Genomic DNA, 21,812 nt, shown 5'->3' on the forward strand with positions numbered 1-21,812 from the left:
CGAACGCCTAGATGAGCGTCGGCCACGGCCAGCGTCCCGCTCATTCCCTATCGCGCCTGTTCCGGATCTTCTCCCGGACCTCCTGTGCAGCCCTCCGAGTGCCGGCGCTACCAGCCCAGCCTCGCGCCCGGAGCCAGTGTACGAGCCTCGGCGTGACAGCGGCGGTCAAGCCGACGCGGATAGGCAGGAAGAGTGTTTTGTGGATGGTGTAGGCAAGAACGATCATCGCCATGAGACCTTCATGACCACCGGAGGCGGCGTGTGAAGCCGCGGTTTCCATCTCCTCGCGACCAGGCTCCGGCGGTGTTGAGTGGATGAGGCCAGCGAAGTACTCCTTGGCCTGCGCGGCGACTTTGGACACGTGCTCTGCGCCGATGACATTCACGGCAGCGAAGGCGACGGTGAAGTCGAGCGTGGAGAGGACGATGTACACGCCGAGTGCATACCACCCGTAGGACTTTATGAGGTGTTTGAGGCGCTGCGTGAGTGACGCATCGGGCGGCAGAGAATGGCTGGAGGACTCGGGATCGTCTGGAGATCGTGGCGAGGGTGGTGGTGAGGCAGAAAGGCGGGCGGGGAAATGAGAGAACGGTCGTGAACTGGAGGCCGCTGCGCGGGGGCCGAGGCGAGTGGTGAGCGGGAGGAGTGGTTGCGAGACACGCGACGCGAGGGCGCGCACGACCGGGATGCGTAAAATGAAGCTTCGGACCATTCGCGACGGCAACAAAGTGGTGGTAGGAGACGAGAGAGAGAGACGAGCAGGAGGCGCAGCGGACGACGAGCTGAGGTTTTGCGGCAGAGACGAGCGCGTCGGGGGCGGCGAGGACGAGCTGCGTCACGCCCCGGCAATCACCCGCGCGCTAACCAATGGGGGGACAGCCACCGCACCTTCCGCATTGGGGGCGTCTATCGATCGCTCACTTTTCGAATTTTGGGCGCTAGACGTTTTGAGCCTCCGGACTCTGTTCCTCCCCCCCAAGCCATCCCTTTCATGCGTCCAGAGATCGCCTACTCTTTCGCCCGCCACCACCGCCCCAGATAGCGTGTTGTATACCACCTACTGCTCAACCATGATATCTGCCGAGACCGACTTCGAGCCGGCCGCAAACGGCCCGTTTGAGGGCCCCGAAAAGCTCCTCGAGATCTGGTTCGCGCCCTCCGCCGCGGACTGTCTGGACGCTACATCCAGCACGGATGGCAAGTTCGGCTTGCGCAGGGTGCCCAGGGTGGTGTGGGAGGAGATGCTTGACATCGTCAAGTGCAAAATTCTGTCCGTCGTCGAGGGGACGGAGACAGATGCATACCTCCTCAGGTGCGTACCTTCCGTACCTAACCCACGACCGATTGCGGTTATGTACGCCGTCGTCTGCTATCTTGCCGATCGAATGCACTATCAATGAGACGCCTGTGGCGCGCTACGAGTAATGGCTGCGTCTCGACTCGTTGGATCACACCATGAGTCCGATTGCTCGCGTGCTTTGTGGCTGTCTGCACGAATGCTAAGGGATATGCTGACAAGTGCGTTGCTCCTCCAGTGAATCCTCCTTCTTTGTGTCCCCCCATCGTCTCATCCTCAAAACATGCGGGACGACCCTCAATCTCTTGGGTGTACCCAGGATTCTCGAGATTGCTCGCGACCACGCGGGCCTACCCTCCGTATACCGTCTTTTCTACTCCCGGAAGGCCTTCATGTTTCCGGAAAGACAAATGGGCCCCCATCGCGAGTGGAGGACCGAGATCCAGTTCCTCGACAACCTCTTCCCCAATGGATCTGCCTACACCATCGGCAAGGTCAACGGCGACCATTGGCTACTCTACCTCACGTCGCCATCTGAGGGCGGTTCTTCCACCGGCGGCACAGCACCGAGCTCTCCCCATCTATCGCCTGTCGATGTCGATCATCCCGAGCCTGGATCATCGAACCTCAACGGGAACACTTCTGCGGAGGACAACGCAGACGGAGATGACTTCTTCGAGTCCGATTATACCATCGAGATCATGATGACCAACCTCTCTGCGGAGGCCCGTGCGCCGTTCTTCAACCCAGCACCACCAGAGGAGGCGGATGCAACGGCGGGCGCGGACGGCATGGCGCTGTCGTCCAAGCTTGGGATCACGGAGATCTTCCCTCCACACCTCACCACCCTCGATGCCTACTCCTTCTCTCCATGCGGATACTCCAGCAACGCACTGATCAAATGGCGTCCAGACGCTGGGCAGGACCCTGCGCACCCGGGCGAGGGCTACTACACCATTCATGTGACCCCGGAAGAGGGCTGGTCCTACGCGTCGTTCGAATGCAACGTGCCGCTCCCGCACTCGCCCACGGACAAGTCGACGAGCGTGCCGGACCTCAAGACGCTCATCCGTCGCGTCGTGGACATCTTCCGCCCTGGCCGGCTCACGCTCACACTGTTCATCTCGTGCAAGGACAATGACCTGACGGAGGAAGAGGAGGGCGAGAGCGCGGTCGAGTCCGCGCAGCGTGCGTTCAAGTCTGCGCTCACTCTGCCCGCGGGGCGCGCGGAGCGCGCAGAAGGTGCGGAGGCGGAGTGCGCGCGAGACAGCGCGTTCGCGGGGCTGTACAAGCGGACGGACAAGATCAACTACGAGTTCGGCGGATACGACCTGGCCTTCGCGAGCTTCGAGCTCCGCTCCTCATAGCGAGCCTCTTCAGGCACGACGTCGATCCGGCGGTGATTGGGGGCGGGCGGCAGACTACTCTGCACGAGCACAAACTAGGCGGGCGGTATTGTAGACGGGTTCCTAGTCCATTTCCGAGGATGCGCAGGAAACAGCCTTTACGCGCGGCAATACAGATGTGTATGTACCATCCGGGCGAAACTCGGCGTTGATAGCTCCTGCTCCAGGTCCTCTGATGCCTTTTCTGTTGGCCGCACCACGCATTGCGATCAAGGTCGGGAATTCGCCTAGGAATCCCGTATTCACCGCTTAAGGCAATACAGTGCGTCCATTGTATCACCTCCATACAGCAGCAACAGGATGCGCGCACCCCAGTTTTGACGAGTCGGCCCACAACGGGCTCGTCTTTTCTCTTCTGCCATATACCGCTGCCTGCCCTCAATGCCCATCGCTTGGCTATCCATGGATAGAACCACCGCGCAGCACTCAGAATATTCCTGTTGCGAGCGCCAGCTTCACGGAGTCTCCGATATACCTTCCCCGCAGAACGTCTGCGGTCAAACACGGCCCGCTAGGCAACCTCGAGGGCGGGGGAAGGGCTGACAGCCATCGATCGAAGCATCGGCCCCGGATGCGCACGCTAGAACCACGGTCACGCCCCGCGCCGATAGAGTTCTGCGCATGGGCGGTCGAGCGGGGAGGACGTCATCCTCCCTAGCGCGCTGCAGCCACGGCCGAGCCCGTCTCCCCAGCGCAACGGTCGTTTGTTCTGCGAGGAACCACGAAGGTACCCGTCAGGCCTCGTTCTACGGGGCTCGCAGGGTCGCTGAAGCGGCGGTTGCGTACCCGAGTGGTCGCCGCATGGGGGGGCCTGGCTCTGCGCGGTGCGTGTTCGCGACGGCTCGGGCACGGCTGTGGGGCACCCCCAGCCTCAGGCGCCCCTGCACTCTCTTTCGTGCAGGAAAGGGAGCGATTACGTACCGGGCCTGCACGGACCTCCGTGGAGCGCGACGTCGCTCTTCCTTGATATCATCTGCTGGGCTTCCAAGAAGTGGGCGAAGCCCTGCGCGCCCTGCGCGGCGTGGTCCCGCTAGTCAAGCAGCGGGTCATGCGCCCCTCCACCCGGGCGCGCACAGCGACATACGCCTGCCTGACAGAAAGGTGCCGGGGGCCTGGGGTGTGCGGCGTGCGCCGCGGGTGTGTCGTCGCGCACCCTCGATCTCGTGCACCGCGGGAGGGGAGGAGCCACCCGTGCATTGAGTTCAGATCGCGGACGCGGTATCTTTTGACAGATCAAACACGCTCTGCGGCGATTTCGAACGCCCTCGACCGCTGCGACGGCAAATTCCTGCACAGCTCACGCTCCTCTGGGCCGGGCGGACACGGAAATTTGATTCAGTGGCGACATTCGGAAGACAGCTGGCTGATAGATAGATGGCCATTCGGACTCGGTGTCCGTCCGCTCGCTTTGTCTCGGCGAGGACAGTCGAGGGCGGAATTTCAGACGGTCGGCTGCAGGTGCAGACGGCTCGGCGCGCGCGACGTGATGTTCCCAAAATGGCAGCCGTGGTGTTCAGCTACGTACTGAAGCGATGCGGGGACGCCCACGCCCTCGAGATCGCCATATGCGCCAGCCTGAGAACCCATTCGGTCTCTTTCGAGGCCCCCGCTGCTTTTGGACCGCGCGTACTCAGGCCCTCCGGCAACTCAGATACCCTCTTCTTCGCGGCGTGTCCGCGGCTGCTCGCTGACGGAATCCGGCACGCGGCCGATTCTCGTCGGGAACAGGCTTTGCATTCAGTTACCGGGCGTGAGCACGCCGCCAACTGCTGACGACGGCCCCCGGGCGTTCTGTAGGGAATGCAGTAGCCGCCTCGAGGGGCCGGAGCCTGATGTCAATCAGCCCATCGACGCCTTCTCGCATCATGGGCGCAGTCATTCAGTATCATAAACCCCCGGCGCTCCGATCCCAGGCAGAAGAAAGAAAGCCTCGCCGATTGCTCAGAATGAAGGCCCCGCGCGGCGGCGCAGGCGACATGTGTCCCTTCCCTCTCCGTGAGATCCATCTCCAACGCCTTCCTTATATTCTTGCCAGCTCCAGCGCGCGGCAGAAGTGGTGAACAATCTGTCCGTCTTGTTGCAGCGCCCTCTCTCTCGCCGCCAAGCTATGGACCTCCGTGTGATTGACCTCACACCCGCAAGTGAATCACAGCTGCAGCGCACCCTCGATGAGGTCAAGGACTTTGCTACGACGGATATGGACCGCGGCGGTCCCGAGCGCTGGACATATCGCATGCTTCCTGAGCCCGCGGTAGCTGAGGAGTTGAGGAGACTCGCGTGTCCACAGACGGTGGCTAGTGTCGACGCCGTGTCGTTGCAGCCGTGTAGGACGTGGCATTATCGCAGCCAGGACCGACATAAGGTTGAGCAGTGGACACTCCCCTGCGGCACTTGGACATACACAGCTGTGTTTGATGGTACGTCCGCTCATGCCGGCCTTCTGTGGCATATTTGATACTGACAAATCGTCATCATTCAGGTCATATGAACCACCATACTGTCGACCACATATCAGCTGCGCTCGGGCCTTACTTGAAGGATTCTTTAGCCGCTGCGTTACGTTCACGGCCTCCCGACCCCAAGATCCCCGCCATCGTCTCTAGCGTCCTGGAACGTTCCCTGGAACACCTCGACGGCACGCTTGTATCCGATTTTCTCTCTGTCTTCCCGTCCACCAAAGCGGAAGAGCTGCGCGGTCTCCACCCGTCGCGGGTGAAGCAGCTTCTGAGCGACTGCCCTCCCGGAGAGAAGGGTCTATCGGGGTATATCAGAGCCGCACGAGCGTTCGGCGGAACCACCGCGCTTGTCACGCTCGTAGATCCCACAAAAAGCCATTTATGGGTCGCCAACGTAGGCGACTGCGTCGCGGGTACGTCCCCCTGCCCGCTACTGCCGCCGCGGCACGCTGACAGAGCCAGCCAGTTCTTGGACAAAAGGATGCCGCCGGCAACTGGCGCGGCACCGTCGTCAACTCTATTCACAACGGGGGTAACCCCGGCGAATTGGAGCGCATACGGTCAGAACATCCAGAAGAGGCGGACTGCACGTGGAACAACCGAGTTCTGGGCTTCCTCGCGCCGACGAGAGGTGCGTCCGCCGTGTCCGCCGCTGCGCCTTTCCGTCCGTGCTTCAACGCCCCGCCCGTGCAGCCATCGGCGACGCGTGGCTGAAGCTGCCCGCCGTGTACGCGGAGCTCGTGCTCAAGCACCTCGACGCGGACTGGTTCTCGCCCGAGGTCATGGAGCCGCACGTTCCGCGCATCCGCACGCCCCCGTATCTCTCGAACACGCCCGACGTGTACCACATCCCGCTCCGGGACAAGGACGGGGGTGCCCAGGTGAGGGGTAACGCCGCGCCTCAGAGGATACTGATCCTCTGCTCCGACGGGCTCTCCGACTTATATGACGGCTACACTTTCCAAGACATGGCCACGGAGTGGGTGCAGGTCGTCGGCCAGGAGCTGGACTCAGCGGCCGCACCTGGCGCTGCCCGCGCGCACACAAACCTGGCATTGGCGCTTCTCAGGGAAGCCATAGGTGGTAATGATGCACAGCTTGTTTCGCGGAACCTGACGGTCGAGATGGAAGAGCGGTGGATGGACGATACCACGATAGTTGTGCAACGTCTCCCTTGACCCTTGACGCACGAAGGGGCTCGAGATGGACGCTGACTTGATACCCCTTACCCATACACGCAGTTCCAGTAGAATGTATAACATCATCTGTACGCAATACGGCGGCTAGTGGTCGTGTTTCGGCGCGTTAAGCTATATAGTATTACAAAAGTGTACAGCAACCATAAGCCCTAGATAGCAGGTACAGCACGGATGCGCTACACCAAAGTCCCGGATTATTGAAGATTCGATATGCAACAGCAATAGAGGTTTTAGGCGACAGATGTGAACGAAGGCGCATGGATGAAACGAACGACAAAGGGATGAGCGCTGAGCGCTCGACTATCGCTTGACCGGAGCGGACGCAGGTCGGAACGATGAGGCAGACGGAGAGTCCTCGTCCGCAGCCGGACCACGGCCGGTGCCCTTCGAACGCAATTTGCAAAACGGACAGAGACGAATGAACAGCTCCACCATCGGCCAGGTAATTGTAGCCTGCTCCTCAAGAAGTCAGCTGCGAATTTCCACTGCACAAGCCGCGCCACTTACTATACCAATGCGCCGGGCCTCGAAGAGCATCGTCGAGGAAGAGCCGTGAGTCCTGTGCGTGTACACCAGCACATCGTATATCTGGTTCTGCACAGGCACACGCTCGAAGACCGCCGCGGACTGGAGCGGGCTCAGGCCGTTCTCGGCCAGCTTCTTCGCGCTCTCGCTGTTTTCCTCGCCGTCGGCTTGCATGACGTAGTTGAGCCGCAGCTTCTCCTCGTCCTCCCTGTTCATGTTATAGAACGCGTCCCGCGGGAGCAGTATCAGGTGGCGCTTCGACGAGCCGGAACGCGCGTGGTGACACGAGGTCCACATTTGCAGCCTGAGCGACAAAGATGGTTGCCGCGCTTCCGATATTGCTCGGGAGACCTCGGCGTACACCTCTGCCGGAAAGGTGGCCGTCTCCCGCAGTTCCTGTGACAGGCCCGCTAAGAACTTGTAGAGCGCCTCCTCGAACGCGTGGCGCGAGGGCATCTCGATAGCGTTTACTGCGCGGAGGCCTCGGAGAACGACGTCTGGCAGCGGCACGAAAGAGGGGTGCATCCACGGATCGATGTGCGGTGTCGTGACAATCATTCCCTGCTCCAGTCGCATTCGGACGTCAGCGCGAGAAATGCGGGCACACAACGGAAAGCAAATTTACCCATGTGAAAGACCCGTCAGGTCCAGACTGCTGGAACGATCCGTCAGGATCCTGCTCCATCGGCACTTCTTCGTCGATGACCGCCCCCGGTGGCAGTGAATGTGGAGGAACATATTGCCTAATTAGAGGCTCGGTGCGCATCTCGCCCTCATACATCGGTCCGCTGGAGGGCCCTGCGGGCGAGCCATTCTTCGGGGATTCCTCTTCAGCAGGATGCTCGTTGACCAAAAAGGAGGCGGTCTTGGAAGCATATGGTGCTACGGGACGGTCGCGTGCGAGACCATGGTCCGAAGGAACCTTGTGCCGCTTCTTCGGAGTATAATTGCAGTCCGTTTCGTTGTCTTCTTGGCAGTGGTTGCATACAGGGAGATTCCGGTCGCACTAGAGTGGCACCTATAGGCACAGACGGTAATAAGAGGTCACCGAAGGACATACCTTGAGATTCTTCAGGCGGCATCTGTCGCATCTTGGAATGCCACGATGTGCGGGAGTAGGCAGCGGCGTATATTTGCATTCGCGTCCGGCGGCCCAGCAGTGGTTGCATGTGGGCAATACTCGGTCGCACTGCCCCATTATATAGCAAACGAAGGAACATAAACGGAAAAAGGGACGAACCTTGAGGTTATTTAATCGACAGTGGTCACACCTCGGTTTTCCCCTCCTGCCCTTCCATTGAGACTGACGAGCCATGTACACCTTCGGGTTCGGAATACGGATGGTGAGCTGACTGTCGTCCCCGGAATCGGCCGGAGAGTCGCTCTGAGCGGCGGGAGAATCCGCCATGGTGGCTGTGAGTAGGTATGAGCTGTGTGTTAACAAGAACGGTGAGTGGCTCTATAGTTTGCGATGTCATGTAGAGATCAACGCACTTAGATCCTTGATATTCGTTCTGAAAGAGCGTCCAAAGCTAGACGATTGTGATGGGACGCCGAAGGATGTCGAGAGGATGACCGTTCGAACGTGGTACAGAGGATAGCCGAAGTGGAAATATCAGCAAGGAGGACGAGAAAGCAGCGGTCGGGGGAGGTCGGGCGGGGCAGAGGAGGCAAGAACGACGAGCGGGAGTCGCTCTGCCGATGTGAGTTTGTACAGACAAGAAACCAAATCCGGCCAAACGAACCTAGTCAGATGCGTGACTGTGACCGTACCTCGTCACACTTAGATCCGTCGAGCTCACGCCATCGCTCGTCGCTCGCCCATCCTGCGGTCATCTGCTCTGTTCTGCGCTCATTCATGCCTCCTGACCACCAGAAAGCTGGCGATACCATCGCTGCATGTAATCGACGACGGCGCATGGCCAGACAACACGCTCCTGAACTCCGCGATACACGATGCCACGAAGCAGCGGCGGAATCTCCCGCCACGTTTCGCCCACGCTGATTACCTTTTTGGGATCGACACTCCGGCTCCTACCGACCCTCGACGTTCTCACCAACACCTGTTGTCAGACTCTGGTCCAGTAAACTGGCTTCTTTACGGTGGTGTCTTGCCTTTGAAGGACCTCATCGATAGGTCCATGCCGTGCACTGCACTTCTGCATCTTGACGACCGGTGCCGGCGCATTACGCCAACGTAAAGATTCTGCGGCCATACTATCGCCAGTGCCTTACCAGCTCGAGACTCTCAAGTGAGTTTTTCGTCATCGTCTCATATGTCCATGTTTACAGACTGTCTACTTGTCAGTCTACGCATCAGGCGCTGTGTCTCCCTGCTCGCAAACAAAGGCGCCCTGTTCAGGCCGCTCATCCCGAGAAAGCACGTTGCTAGCCTCAGAGCTTATAGCAAAACCAGAGCTAAATCCGGAGATGCGTATCCACTCCAGCTCGTTAGCCGCAGTATGCATCACCCACACACGAGATTTGAAAATGAGTTCATCAAGCCTCGTACCGGCACATTGCCCGAGGATGGCAGTTCTGAAGGTTGATGAACGTGTGCTGGATAGCGCGGAGACTCACATGATACAAACGTGGTTGCGAGCCGTACACCGATGCGCCCGTGAATACGTTCGTGTGGCACCAGGAAGCAGTCGGTAGCACGCTGAGTCCGCTCAACATGGCAAACCCCGTGTGCGCGTGATCGGCGTCTAACCCTGTTTCCGCCAATCATGGTATCCGTTAGGCGTTGCCGGTGCACCCGGAGCACCTTCTCCCGTTCATCGTGCTCTGAGGCACGCACTCTCGGAGCGAAGTTCAGTTCTGCTCGGTATAGAGCACAGTCCACATGGCGATTTGCAGCGGCCAGTACCATCACCGGGTCTCACGTTACCCTTCTGAACTTGACCGCTGTTTCGGACTTGCACTCGCCATGTGCTCCCCGCTGACGTTGGCAGCGCTTCCAAGAACGGACTGGTTTCTGGCGGTCTGCCCCCTTCCTTTACCGAGCTTGCCAGCTATAAATGCCGTCAACGCTGCCTGGACATACCTCAGCCCCCGGCCCCTTCGTGCACCACCCTCCAGCGCACCTCGCCAGCCAAGATGTTCTCCAAGCTTGCCGTGCTCGTACTCGCCGCCGTCCCTGCCGCCTTCAGCGTGTCAGTGCGCCAGACTGCGCCCTTTGTGAACCCCGTGGACGGGGGAGGGTCGATGCTCATCGACGCTGGCAATGGCTTGGGAGAGCCGTTGAACGTGCGTATTCGCCATGCCCTCGTATCACCGCAGTGTCTCACGGAAGCTATATCCGCGCAGGTCATCATCTCTGGACAGAGCTCGAAGTCTGTTCTCAACGAGGACGGCATCATCAACTACGCGAGGGCCATCGGGTTGTAAGCAACGCCTGATTATGATATTGAATTCGTATGCATGCTAACCCAACATCCAGCTCTACCGAATGCTTCGGCATCCACCTCGGAAACCCGTTCTCGGCTAACTTGGGCGATGGCCACGGCGCCGTCAACCAAACGGTCGAGCTCCGTCAGGACTTTGGTGACTCAGACGTCGGAACCTGCTTGGAGAGTCTCATCGGCGGGAACCACTTCAGGTACACCGGCGTCCCCGAGGCGCACGCTGTGCGATGAACGTGCGCTGAGATGCTATTTTTGCAGGGTGTACTTCCAGAATGGCCCGTCCGCTGATACCGGCGCTGCGTTCCTTGCGTGCGTCCGCGCGGTTTCCCATCCGCTTCCTCCTGCGGGGTCTGACACAATCTTGTAACAGGGTCTCGGCGGAGAAGCCTGCGACGGACAACCACGACATCGAGCCTGATGGGTACGACGTCGGGCGGTGAGTAGCCAACCAAACATACAACTCGTCATCCAGTGTACAGTGGTTGAACCCCGCTATAGTAACGGGCTTGTCAACGCTGCTGTGGGCACGACCGACTTCGGCGGCATCACCTACAACACCGTCGCGGAGAACATTACCGGGCTCCTGCCTGTTGGCTCTAACGGCGTGAACCACGGTGCGTCTCTCTACTGCGCAGTCTGTTGTGCTTCTCTCACCGATTTTACGCATCTTGACAGGCATCGCGATCGACGGCATCGTCACGGTTTTGACCGTCACCATCGAATGAGGGATTTTGACACTTGTGGCTGCCTTCCATACTTCTCGGTTCTGTTTATGTTGCGCGTACGGTATCCAGTCGCAAGCGCGAAGGGTGATTGGTATGATGGCGGTCTCCGGCATCGTTATGATTGCTGCTGTATGTATTTGTAGTATACCCACATTGTTCCGTAACAGGGCGTATAACGTTCATCGCCGTTCATGATCCGCAGTGCTTCGTGCCAGCTTCGCACCACTGGCAGGGGCTAGCGGGATGATTGCAGGGATCACGAAGTGTGCATGTGGTGGCTACGAGGTGGACGGCACCGTGCCCGCTTTACCGCCGTTTCACTAATGCACTTGGCAGATACGAAGGGTTGCGCAGACATCCACCCGATAGCACCGGACTGGCTGGCTCCGCCACCACCCTCAGTAGTAGGCTGTCAGTGATTCAGAGTTTCTTCGTGCCCCCGATGAAGAGAATCACAGCCGCTCAGGAAACCGCCTTCATTGCATCGATTGGCGGGTGCCAATACATCTCTTCTCTGTCGTGTCCATCAAGCCCATCATTGCACCCGACGGGCACCGGGCTCCCGCCGCACCAGCGTAGTACCAGCGCTCCTTATTGCTTCCCTAGACGGGTACCATCACAATTCATTCACATTATAGTCAGTGTGTCAGCCTCGTGGGCACGCTCCTGACTGCTGATGTATGATATTCGAGCATATACCGTGAAACACCACAAGCTATGCCTATGAGCGTGGAAAGCGCATTCTTGGGCTGTGTTTTCCTGCGCGCGACACTCAAGTTTGATGGTGGTATCGAGGCAAGAGCCAGTAGAACTGATATGTAAGCTTGGTTGGTTATAAAATCCAGGCTTTCGACAACACAACTGCTTTCAGTAGACCATGCGCTGTTCTAGATTGTGTGAGTTTGCAACATGCATGGGATACGGACTGAAAGCAGCGCGGTCCGCGGCGTCGTCGCGTCGCGCGTCAAGAGGCGCCCAAATGTGGCAAACGCGATCACGTGCGCCGTGGGATGTTTACCTGAGCGGTTGAGCGCTCCGACAAGTCCGGACGGGTTCAAAGCCGCCACACACCCTTCGTGGTTAACGTTCTTTTCGCCGAGGGTGGTAGTACGCGGTTCGTGGCCGACTACGACACTGACTCCATGTTATCTAAGGATATATCACTCATTATACATCACTCATCAGATGCTTAGAGTCGACCGCTGAGGATGACCGCCGGTGTTCAAATCGCGGCACCAGCTGGTGAGCAGCAGGAGCGAGAGGTATCAGTACATTGTGTGTGTGCAGGTTGTATGTGAAAGAACCAAAGAGGTACACGATACGTATGGACTGTGAATACGTGCAAAAGAGAGTGCAACGCGTATGTGAGTAGAGCGCGAAGGTAGACGCGTCGGGCACGCGTTATTTGTTTGGCCTGATCAACCATTTGTTCCGTCACGCGTCTCTTCACGGCCTGCCTCCACCTGCCTCGCCTGCTCTCGTCGTCCACCCGACCAGCTTGTCTCCTTTACACCTCTTTCTTGCATCTTGCATACACCCATCGTACACGAGCCAGGGCGGCTGCACACGCCCTATAATTCGACGCACGCGTTCTCCGCATGGCGACCGCCCTCATCCGCAACCCGCTAGCCACACGACCTCAGCCCCACAACACCGGCATGTCCATCTCCCCATGCCGGACCGCGCTGAGGAAGTCTTCGGCCTTCAAGAGGCCACTCTCACCAGAGCCTGCCGCCGAGCTGGCCGACCACAGCTCGAAACGAGCCAGGACGACTGCCCAGGCGGCGGTGGTGGAGCAATCGCCCACCCCGGCCCTGTCGCGTGCAGAGGCGAAGAAGGAGAAGGAGCGTAGACGAGAGAAGGACAGGCTGGCCCGTGAAGAAGAGTTCAGAATCAAGTACACGCGTGCGTTCCCGAGCTGGGTCTTTTATTTCGACCTCGACACCGGCAACCCCGAGATCGCGGCGACAAAGGCGCACCTGGAGAAGCGGGTTGCGTATATGGGTGCTGTGAGCATTCTATCTATCGTTGTTTGAGCTATATCTGAACAGGTCTGCGACTGAACCCTTCGTACTTCCTCGCCGCATCATGCTCCTCAGCGCATTGATGACTTCTTCTCGAAAGACATCACGCACTTCATCACCCTCCACGACGTAGACGATAAGGAGAACGCGGAGAAGGCTGCGGCTAAGGGAGCAGCGCAACCCTCCGGATTGCTTGGTAGTCCGATCAGGCTTCGGGGCCGGTACGCACACATAACCACTCGTTCATTTGCAGTGGGGCTGATCGCTGTTCATAGGGCAATGGCCGGCACTAAGACCGCCGCGTCTCTCGTGCAGAAGGCAAGATCGTTCAACATGAAGCTCTGGTCCGCAGAGAAGCTCGGCAACATCCTCGACCGCTGTCAGGCTCCTCGTGTATCGTCCACCACAGGCTCCCTGCCCGCACGTGCACAACAGGTGTCCAAGGATCGTAATCTCGCTCGCCTGCTTGAAACGGAACGACTGCACGGCACCACGGAACGCGATCCGAAACAGCCTCGCCACGACTATATCTATTTCTCAAAAGAGAGCTACTTTGTCCTTGTTGAGGATCTCCGACAAGAACTCGCCACGATCGCTGCCGCCGAGTACCCAATCACGAAGAACAGGGACGGGAGCGAGCGTGGCGCGTGGCCTGTCCCCCACTGCCATCCATTGTCTCGCGGGCCGTTCTTGCAGTACGACGAGCGCGAAGAGCGCCGCCGACAGAAAGCGGAGAAGGCCGAGCAAGACCGCAAGGCGGAGAAGGCACGACGTAAAGCACGGCTGCAGCAGAGCGAACGCAAGCGTCGGGCGCAGGCACACGCGCGTATACAAGCGGCGCAACAGCAGCACGATCTTCGCCGGACCGCCTCGATGAACAACATGCAACGTCGCGCGACGTTCCCCGCGCCCAGCATGGAAGGCGGCTTGGTTGACCTCGACGCCGACTACGGCGAAGGCGACCAGATGGAATCGGCAAACGCATCTGGATACCTTGCTTCCGCTGCGTACATGGCTGCTTCTGGGAACAGCGTTGGCATCACGTCTACGACCGGGACGACCTCCACTGCTGGCGCCCCCTTCCGCACGTTACAGCTTCCTCCGGCGCTGAAGGAGAAGCTGCAGCAGCAGGTGACGACATCCCGTCGTGCGTCCATCGCGGCCTCCAATCTGCAACGAGATAACAAGGAGAACGTGATGGGCCCGCCAACGACGATCCCGGAGCGCGCGAAGTTTCTGCGTAAGAGCAAGAGCACGAACACGCTCAAGCTCCCGAAGCGCGACGAGGCCACCAAGCCGGGCTACTGCGAGTGCTGCCGGGTCAAGTTCGAGGACTTCAGAAACGTGCGTCCTCATCTCCCCTCATACTTCCGTTCTTGCAATGCTGATGGTGCGCGTATAATAGCACGTCGTGAGCAGGAAACACCGAAAGTACGCAGGGGACGACGCGCACTTCGAGGGGCTCGATCGCGTGCTCGCGCGCGTCCGCCGCCGGACGGTGCAGGAGGTCGAGGAGGAGAACGCGCGCTTCATCGAGGAGGCCCAGGCGCTGGCGCTGGCGATGCCGTCGAGCGAGGGCGAGGACTCCGAGGCGCTCATGCAGCAGGTCGGCGACGCCGCCTTCGGGGACGACCTCAAGTGGGACGACTGGGTCGACGCCGGGAACTGCGCCATCGAGGTCTGAGGTTTCGACCCCCCGCCTCTCCCGCCCTCGGGCGAACTGAAGCCTGCGCCGGTCGCCTGGCCGCCCATGCGTGGCGGGCAGGAGACCGGGACTGGCGACGAACACTTGCAAAGCTTATCACGCTCCGTTACGTTTCTTCTCACTTGGATTCGCGCGCTCTCGCTACCGCACACAACACTGTACAATACCATATGACATATCGCCCGCCGCCACAACGTCGCACGACGACGTCTTGTCGCGTTTTCGTTTATACCTGGTTGTAGAACATGCGCGCAATCACACATGTTTCAATGCCGCTGTCGGTCTCTGCATGGCTGGTCCAGGTCAGCATGCACCGGGTTGATACTGCGCTGTGGTGAACCAAGTTATGGTGGAGTGCCTCTGTGCACATGCATTGGCGGGTGCTAGCTTCGGCAAAGGCCGAAAGCTCGGCGCTCGTCCGGCGTCTCTCGCCAGTCGCGTCTCTATTCTGCACCACCATCACCCCCTCTCTGTGGCCATCCGTGCTTAGCCAACCCTGAATCCCCCAGGACTGACAATATGGCACTTCCAGAGCGCCATTTCACTCGCCAATTTGACGACACACTCCTCGAAGATGCTGGTCCCGCTACCCTCCACGAAACGCTTTCGGATCTGCAGCCCCGGTTCTTCATACCCCGTCTCGCAGACAAGCCGCAGAACCCCATCATGGATACTCTGAGGCTCATGAACAACGCGCAATACGTGAGGCCGGCCAACACCGTATCGTTGTCTATACCACTCGAGCTCGGGCTCCTCTCGGAGGATGTCGCTCGGTTTGCTGCAGAGAAGCACGCCCACTTCGATGACATTTGGCAACGGGCCGCAGTACAGAGACATGGGCATAAGGTTAGAGTCTGTATACTACCTACATCTTTTTGTTTATACGCGGCTGGCTCCTTTAGAATCAAGTGTTATCATGGGATGCCCTGCGCCCGTCTAACAATGCGAATGTATTACCATCGCCTTTCCTCTCGGAGCAAGCGAGCGATGTGTTTGCGTCTGCGAGATATTAGTATGTTTCTCTTACTGTGTCTTGTTCGCGGTAATCCAATAACGCCTGGGTGCATCAAGCGTCCGCCCACCACTCCAGGATCCCCGCGCACACCTCGTGTATGCGCGTGTCTCGGAGCTCTTTGAATCGCTCATTCTCACCGTCAGCGGAACCTCATCACACTTGCACATCTGGGACCCCGGGTCGCAGACATTTGTGTTAAGGAATTTGCATGGGAAGGAGCAGGGCCACATCGTCATTGTGGGCAAAGATGAGGTCGTTAGTGCAAGGTTAGCCCACGGGATGCGCGCTGAATGCACGCTGATACAGTTTGCAGCTTGTTGCAGCGCTTCCTGACCATCGGAAATTTAATGAGACGTCTGGAACTACTTGCAGAAAGTCGAGAAACAAAGTATGTTCATTGCACTCATGCGCTGGTCTGACACTAAATCCGCAACAATTCTAGACATGCGACGCCAATATCGCATGCGTTCGCCCACTCGCTTTCCTCCATCCTGGCCTACTTGCGCCAGCTCGCGGAGGCGATTCCCATGGAGTCTCACACTGCGGCCGGGGAAGACGCACGGCTCACTGCTTTGTGGGTACAATATGAAGATATGGAAAACATATTGAGAGCGCTCGCAGCGCTTTGTGGCCGGGTGAGCAGACTTTGTACAACCGCTACACACTTGAGCTGACGTATGGACTAGGATGAGGACGTGTCGCCTTTGGACTATATACCCGTCCCTTCTTCGCCCTCTGCTCTGCTCTCAGCCATCTACACGCACCTGTCGGACCACTATGAGCGCTCGTCCCCTCGCATTGTCACCGCCGTTCTTGCGTTCATGCTCACAACAACCTCGCGGAACTACTTCCAGTCCCTGAGTGCGTCTATTGGATACAACACGCCCGGGTCGCGTGCGCGTGCAGTGCCATCCCGCAGTGCTTTGCGATTGGACGAGGCGGACCGCGCTATAGGTGGCGGTGCGCCACTGGACGACACAATCTTTGAAGAACAAGAGGTGGACGACGGGGTACCCGAATTCATCAGCCCTGATGTCGCAGAAGTCCTCTCCCGCGCTCGGCGCTCGCTGGTGCTCCTCAGAGCGGCGGATTCGGGGCATCCACTCCTGACTAGTACGCACATGCACCGGGAGGTCGAGTGGATATGGACCGAAGAGCAGATCGAGAATATGACAGACGAGCAAGCGTTCGACGGCGCATCTCTTAGCCTGTCTAAAACCCAACGCGAGGAGCAGAGTGATGGCCCCTCCCGTAGGGCCAACGTATTGGCCGCGTTCAAGGTATTCGACCTCGTCCCCGGGGAACCCTTGCCTACGGCCGACACGAATTCCACCACTGGCCCCGCCCCCGGTCTGCTCTCCGGCGCGCACGGGACTGTCGCGCTCTGCGCCTTCCTCTCCGCCTTTCCCGCTACACTCCCCTCAGCGACACCTACGCTCGCACACCTCACCGCACGGATCCTCCGCCCCCTCCTCACGCACGCCTCGGCGCTCTCCGGCGCGCTCGTTTCTCGCGTGCTCTCACCAGAGACCCCCCTACACTTACGTGCACACCTGGTTCTGCTGCGCGGGTACCTGCTCCTCACCGCGCACGCCTTCAAGGCGCGCCTGCAGGACGCGCTGTTCTCGGACGCGGAAGATGTGTATTCTCCCGTCGTTGGGTCTCGTATGTATGCTGCACGCGAGGCGAGGACGCGGACACGGACAGAGAGCGGGCGGAGCAAGAGCAGGAGCCGGGCCCCGAGTGGGAAGACGGAGACGGACAAGCAGGGTCCTGGGCGGCGTGCTGTAGGGCTTTCGCCTGCACTGACGGTAGGTGACCGTTGGCCGCCGGGCGGGACGGACTTGAACTTCCACCTCCGGACGGTTATCGTGGACTCGCTCGAGGATGGCCGAACGTATGATGAGCAGCATGATGACGAGGAGCAGGCATGGGCCCAGCGTAAGATCGTGGAGGAGGCGGAGTGGAGGCTTGGGTTCGCGATCCGCGACCTGCCGGCTGGAACGGGGAAGGAGAAGTGGTTGAACCCCTTATGTGAGTCGCTTTTATACTGCTTGTACAGGCGAATACTGACCGCGTATCCGTGCAGCTATTGAGTTCGTCGCTCGCGTATCGCCTCTTTCATGAGAGATGGTTACTAACGTTTCTATAGGGCGTTGGACTTCTTGTACATGCACTATCAGCCGCCACACCCACTGGACATCGTCATCACGCCCTCAATCCTTTCCAAGTACCACCGCATATTCGCGTTCAACTTGCGGCTCATGCGCGGTACGCTCCCCCGTCCCCCGACTGCCTTCCGCCAGACACCACTGACTCTGTTTGCGCAGTGGAGAACGTTGTCCGGACGCTCTTCCGGCTCACGCGCCACGCCGCCGCACCGCTCTTCCCCACACTCACACCCGCGAACAAACGACTGCTGCACTTCCGCGCCGTCGCACACGCCTTCGTCATGGGCCTCTCCGCATACGTCTACGACGTCGCGATCGGCAGCAACGTCGACGCCTTTCTCGCCCGCCTGCCCGCCGCCCGCCAGCCACCCAGCGCGCCGCACATAATACCCACCAGCAGTAGCGGGGACACGCTGCGCCAGTCCGCGCTCGGCCGCCCGCCCCACGGGGACGACGATGAGGACGCGGCGTTCGCAGACGTATTCAGTCTGGCGGAGCACCACTCGCGCGTGCTCGACGACGTGCTGAGCGCGTGCCTGCTGCGCTCGGGGCAGAAGGCGGTCGGGGACCTGCTCCGGCAGTGCATGGAGCTCGTGCTCGAGCTTGGGGTGCTCGCGGGCGAGCTCAAGGACGGCCACGCGGAGGAGTACGAGGCCGCGCTCGCGCTCGAGGAGGTGTGGGGCCGCTTCCGCGCGAAGATGACCATGTTTGTGAGTGCTATTCTCTTGCCTTTGGCTTCGGGAGCGTTTTGGGCTGGGACTGATGGGTGTGGACGCGCAGGTCAAGGTGCTGAAGGCGTTGGTGGAGAGAGAGGCGGACAGCTCGGGGCTGGTGTTGAGCGAGATCCCGCTGCATATGATGCAGGGCCACAGGCGGGTGTCGGGCACCACAGCGAACTTGCACCAGTTGCTGCTCAGGCTGAACATGTCAGATTGGTGGACAAAGAGTGATTCAGCCAGGACGACGTGACCCTCGTGTATGGATGTGCAAGTTCTTAGTGTAATACGCGCTCGGACGCTAGGGAGTTTCTTGTGTATGTAACTTCGATATATTGCTTGATTGCTTGGGTACAAAACGAGGGCTTGTGACAAAACTACGACTACGGGGGTTACTGCTAAACTACAGAGCGAGAGTACTACAACTACTGGTGGCACTTGGATCCTGAGACAGAGCACTGGTATGCGTGAGGATCCTGGGACGTGACATGATTCATGAGACAATGGATATGGACAAATCGATGCAGAACAGACATAGACGATGGGGGATGTGGATATCAGCAGGGAACGAGCATGGGTAGTGTGTCGAGCATATATGCATGGGGGAGGAATAATGGAACGAAATAATTGAAAACAGAAAGATGCAGCGTTGCGGACGTCCGGGGCGATGCAGAGAAGGGTTAGGACCACCTTAGTCCTCCATGGCCTCCTCGAATCCGGCAACGTCGACGCGGTGAGTCTGGTTGTGAGACTTTGCCTCACGCGCGATACGAGCCTGCTCGCGCTGGTACACGGCACGGACCTCCTCTTCACGAGCGTCAGCCGGAGCGTCGTCGATGCCGAGGCCCAGTCCACGCGCGACTTCGTCAAGACGTACGCCGTCAACAAAGCGGACCTCCTGTGCTGTCTGGTTTCCGCCGGCGAATGAGGCCGAGCGACCGAAAACCTTCTTGCCGGGCTTGCGGGGCGTCGACGGCAAGCTCGCGCAGGACGACAGAGTGAAGAGGCCGACGACCTCGAGCACACCAGCGAGGTCGCCAAACTCGCTCCGAGATACGGCGTTGAATACTCCGTTCTCGACCCGACCAAGGATCCCACTGTAGAACGCGTGGAGTTGTCCCAGCTCGAAGCCGCTCTGCTTGATGGGAGACGGTTGTACAGCGGCGATGGATTGAGAACGCTTCAGCCCAGAGCGCGCCGGCGACTGGCTCGGAGAAGACCCGTTGAGCGATACGTTGACCTCGGCCGACTTGACGGCAAGCAGCATGGCCAGAAGAACAAGGCGCTGCTGTAGTCCAAGTTCCCTGATCTTAGTGACGGTTTCGCTGTCACTGGTCTTGCGAGGAAGCGATGGCGTCGAGGGAGCGACTTGTGATGGAGCTGTCTTGCCAGCAGGCGCATAAGCCTTCAGGGCAGCGAGGATGTGGCCTGGAGTGACCGGAGGCGTAGGTACGTTGAGGGGATCTTGAGAGGAAACACCGGTGACGGCGATATCAATGGCTCCGCGCAAGACCTCGAAGACCGCACGAACATCCCCCGTCTGAGCCGCAATCTTCTTTGACAGCAGAGTCATCGTGGGCAGGGGCAAAAACTTCTTCGCACGCTCCGCGTAGTTCGGATCTTCCCCAGTGGACAAGGGAGCAAGTCGCGTCTTGAGAATATCAAGCAACTGCTCCGGGGTGTATGGTGAGAAGTGCAAGGTCTCCACACCGACCATGGACTGCACCGAAAAGGTTGTGCATGAGGAGGCGGTAAGTGTGTGGGTATTAGCGATGCCGACAAGTCGCAAACGGGACGAGTAGGTGTTGGCCAGCGTAAACAGGGGGGCCAATGCTTGCGTAGAGGACGCGATGTGATCCAACTCGTCCAGTATGACAATGCTGATACCAGGCTCAGCATGAATACAACACAAGATGAAAGTCCGACTCACCACTTCTGCTTCGACGCTGTCAAAGCCTTCTCGACGACTTGCTTGGAAGTCTGCTTCGACTTCTTTCCTCGTCCGGAGGCCTTGCAGCCGCTCCCAAGGATATCTGCAAGCCGCTGCCACACTGCGTCGACACCGGCCAACGCCATACAGTTGACTGACAGCACCCGGATTCCCTGGGCCTGGAGCTTGGCTTCCATCGCGGCCAGGACAGCGTTGACCAACGCGGTCTTGCCAGTGCCAGGCGAGCCCGATACGTAGAGCGATGAAGGTACTTCCGTCTCGATTTGGTCCGCAAGGAAGCTGATGAGAAAAGATTCAATCTTCTGCCTTTCCGAGGCACGCCCCGCAAATTGTGGCGTATCATTGCAAGTAGGTCGAAGCAGCGCCCGAGCACGGACATGGATAGGAAGGAGGCTTGTAGGAGGAGTGGGCGGTGGCGTCGCCAAGGAGAGAAGGGACAAGGACGAAGCCGGAGTCGCGGCTGAGACCGCGGCCTGGCGGAGGTCGCTTGTTGACGCATATCTCCGAGGCGCTAAAACCACGTCAGCGTCGCCCGCAAAATCGATAAAAACGACGTACTGCTAGGAGAACGCGTGGAGGTACCCCCAACCATCGTACTCGTTCGCCGAAGGGAGCGAGTGAGGCGGGAGGTGGAAGGGGAGCCATTGATTGGCTGGAGCATGAAGGGAGCGATGTTCTCCTTATTGTGATCACCGTCGAGGACGGTCGTTGTGGTCTTAGCACGCTTTGGATTCGGCGTTGAATCGGGCGTGGGGAGGTTCGCAATGTTTTGAATATCGCATGCAAGCGAGGAATCCGAAGTGTCGACCTGGTGCGACCTCTTTCCGAGGACGGACGCACCGATTTCGCGAGATGACTCCATGTTTGCGGTGAGTAGACTGTGTCGACGCCTGTGTGTGTTACCCGCACACGTCTCGGGGACGTGAGGGGAGGCGGCCGGGATAGAGGAGAGTTGGGGAATGGTTGTGGAAGGAAGAGTGAGACGCGCGCGGCAAGCGCTTATGACGGCCAGACGCGCTTTCGAACTCCGCCCAATCAACGGCTCAACGAGACGCGTCGTGCGCCCTGGGCACGTGATCGACGCGTCGCGCGTCGTGCCGCGGGCGCCTGTGCCACCGACGCGCCTCTGCCCCGCGCATGCAGCATGTTCCCGCGGTGTTAGTGCGGTCGTGCGAGTCTTCCGCCCAGCGTGCGATTGGCACCCTGGGCCTCTTT

At 59.3% G+C, this 21,812-nt stretch overlaps 8 protein-coding genes across 8 annotated transcripts; 5 read left to right on the top strand and 3 right to left on the bottom strand.

Moving 5' to 3' along the window:
- Positions 1–40: 40 nt before the first annotated feature.
- Positions 41–712, bottom strand: TRAVEDRAFT_43372 (uncharacterized protein; the record flags this gene model as incomplete). Its single annotated transcript, XM_008035635.1, has 1 exon — positions 41–712. The coding sequence occupies one exon, from the start codon at positions 710–712 to the stop codon at positions 41–43; it is 672 nt and encodes a 223-aa protein (XP_008033826.1).
- A 358-nt stretch (positions 713–1,070) lies between these two features.
- TRAVEDRAFT_161153 (S-adenosylmethionine decarboxylase) lies at positions 1,071–2,985 on the top strand (the record flags this gene model as incomplete). The annotated part of the gene is made up of 2 exons (XM_008036215.1): positions 1,071–1,312; positions 1,536–2,985. 2 exons carry the CDS (start codon positions 1,071–1,073, stop codon positions 2,662–2,664), a joined length of 1,371 nt encoding a protein of 456 aa, XP_008034406.1. The 3' UTR covers positions 2,665–2,985.
- Positions 2,986–4,810: 1,825 nt separating this feature from the next.
- TRAVEDRAFT_34314 (protein serine/threonine phosphatase 2C) lies at positions 4,811–6,337 on the top strand (the record flags this gene model as incomplete). Its single annotated transcript, XM_008035469.1, has 4 exons — positions 4,811–5,120; positions 5,183–5,572; positions 5,626–5,790; positions 5,853–6,337. The coding sequence occupies 4 exons, from the start codon at positions 4,811–4,813 to the stop codon at positions 6,335–6,337; spliced, it is 1,350 nt and encodes a 449-aa protein (XP_008033660.1).
- A 107-nt stretch (positions 6,338–6,444) lies between these two features.
- Positions 6,445–8,565, bottom strand: TRAVEDRAFT_56241 (uncharacterized protein). Its single transcript, XM_008035797.1, has 6 exons — positions 8,378–8,565; positions 8,124–8,313; positions 7,944–8,072; positions 7,509–7,889; positions 6,866–7,447; positions 6,445–6,811 (listed from the first exon to the last, which is right to left on the bottom strand). The coding sequence occupies exons 2-6, from the start codon at positions 8,289–8,291 to the stop codon at positions 6,659–6,661; spliced, it is 1,413 nt and encodes a 470-aa protein (XP_008033988.1). The 5' UTR covers positions 8,292–8,313; positions 8,378–8,565; the 3' UTR covers positions 6,445–6,658.
- A 1,398-nt stretch (positions 8,566–9,963) lies between these two features.
- TRAVEDRAFT_56242 (uncharacterized protein) lies at positions 9,964–11,186 on the top strand. Its single transcript, XM_008035798.1, has 7 exons — positions 9,964–10,132; positions 10,193–10,269; positions 10,326–10,484; positions 10,549–10,599; positions 10,661–10,726; positions 10,789–10,904; positions 10,966–11,186. The coding sequence occupies exons 1-7, from the start codon at positions 9,983–9,985 to the stop codon at positions 11,013–11,015; spliced, it is 669 nt and encodes a 222-aa protein (XP_008033989.1). The 5' UTR covers positions 9,964–9,982; the 3' UTR covers positions 11,016–11,186.
- A 1,325-nt stretch (positions 11,187–12,511) lies between these two features.
- Positions 12,512–14,927, top strand: TRAVEDRAFT_69217 (protein serine/threonine kinase activating protein DBF4). Its single transcript, XM_008036216.1, has 4 exons — positions 12,512–13,024; positions 13,115–13,260; positions 13,315–14,383; positions 14,445–14,927. The coding sequence occupies exons 1-4, from the start codon at positions 12,614–12,616 to the stop codon at positions 14,721–14,723; spliced, it is 1,905 nt and encodes a 634-aa protein (XP_008034407.1). The 5' UTR covers positions 12,512–12,613; the 3' UTR covers positions 14,724–14,927.
- A 336-nt stretch (positions 14,928–15,263) lies between these two features.
- On the top strand, positions 15,264–18,996 carry TRAVEDRAFT_69218 (uncharacterized protein; the record flags this gene model as incomplete). The annotated part of the gene is made up of 10 exons (XM_008036217.1): positions 15,264–15,590; positions 15,647–15,756; positions 15,816–16,025; positions 16,073–16,147; positions 16,202–16,394; positions 16,446–17,793; positions 17,849–17,855; positions 17,912–18,030; positions 18,090–18,640; positions 18,711–18,996. The coding sequence occupies 10 exons, from the start codon at positions 15,264–15,266 to the stop codon at positions 18,897–18,899; spliced, it is 3,129 nt and encodes a 1,042-aa protein (XP_008034408.1). The 3' UTR covers positions 18,900–18,996.
- Positions 18,968–21,459, bottom strand: TRAVEDRAFT_161169 (P-loop containing nucleoside triphosphate hydrolase protein; the record flags this gene model as incomplete). The annotated part of the gene is made up of 3 exons (XM_008036218.1): positions 18,968–20,526; positions 20,577–21,108; positions 21,156–21,459. 3 exons carry the CDS (start codon positions 21,457–21,459, stop codon positions 19,338–19,340), a joined length of 2,025 nt encoding a protein of 674 aa, XP_008034409.1. The 3' UTR covers positions 18,968–19,337.
- Positions 21,460–21,812: the final 353 nt, after the last annotated feature.

This window comes from Trametes versicolor, assembly GCF_000271585.1.
Source record: "Trametes versicolor FP-101664 SS1 unplaced genomic scaffold TRAVEscaffold_2, whole genome shotgun sequence".
Taxonomy (NCBI): domain Eukaryota; kingdom Fungi; phylum Basidiomycota; class Agaricomycetes; order Polyporales; family Polyporaceae; genus Trametes; species Trametes versicolor.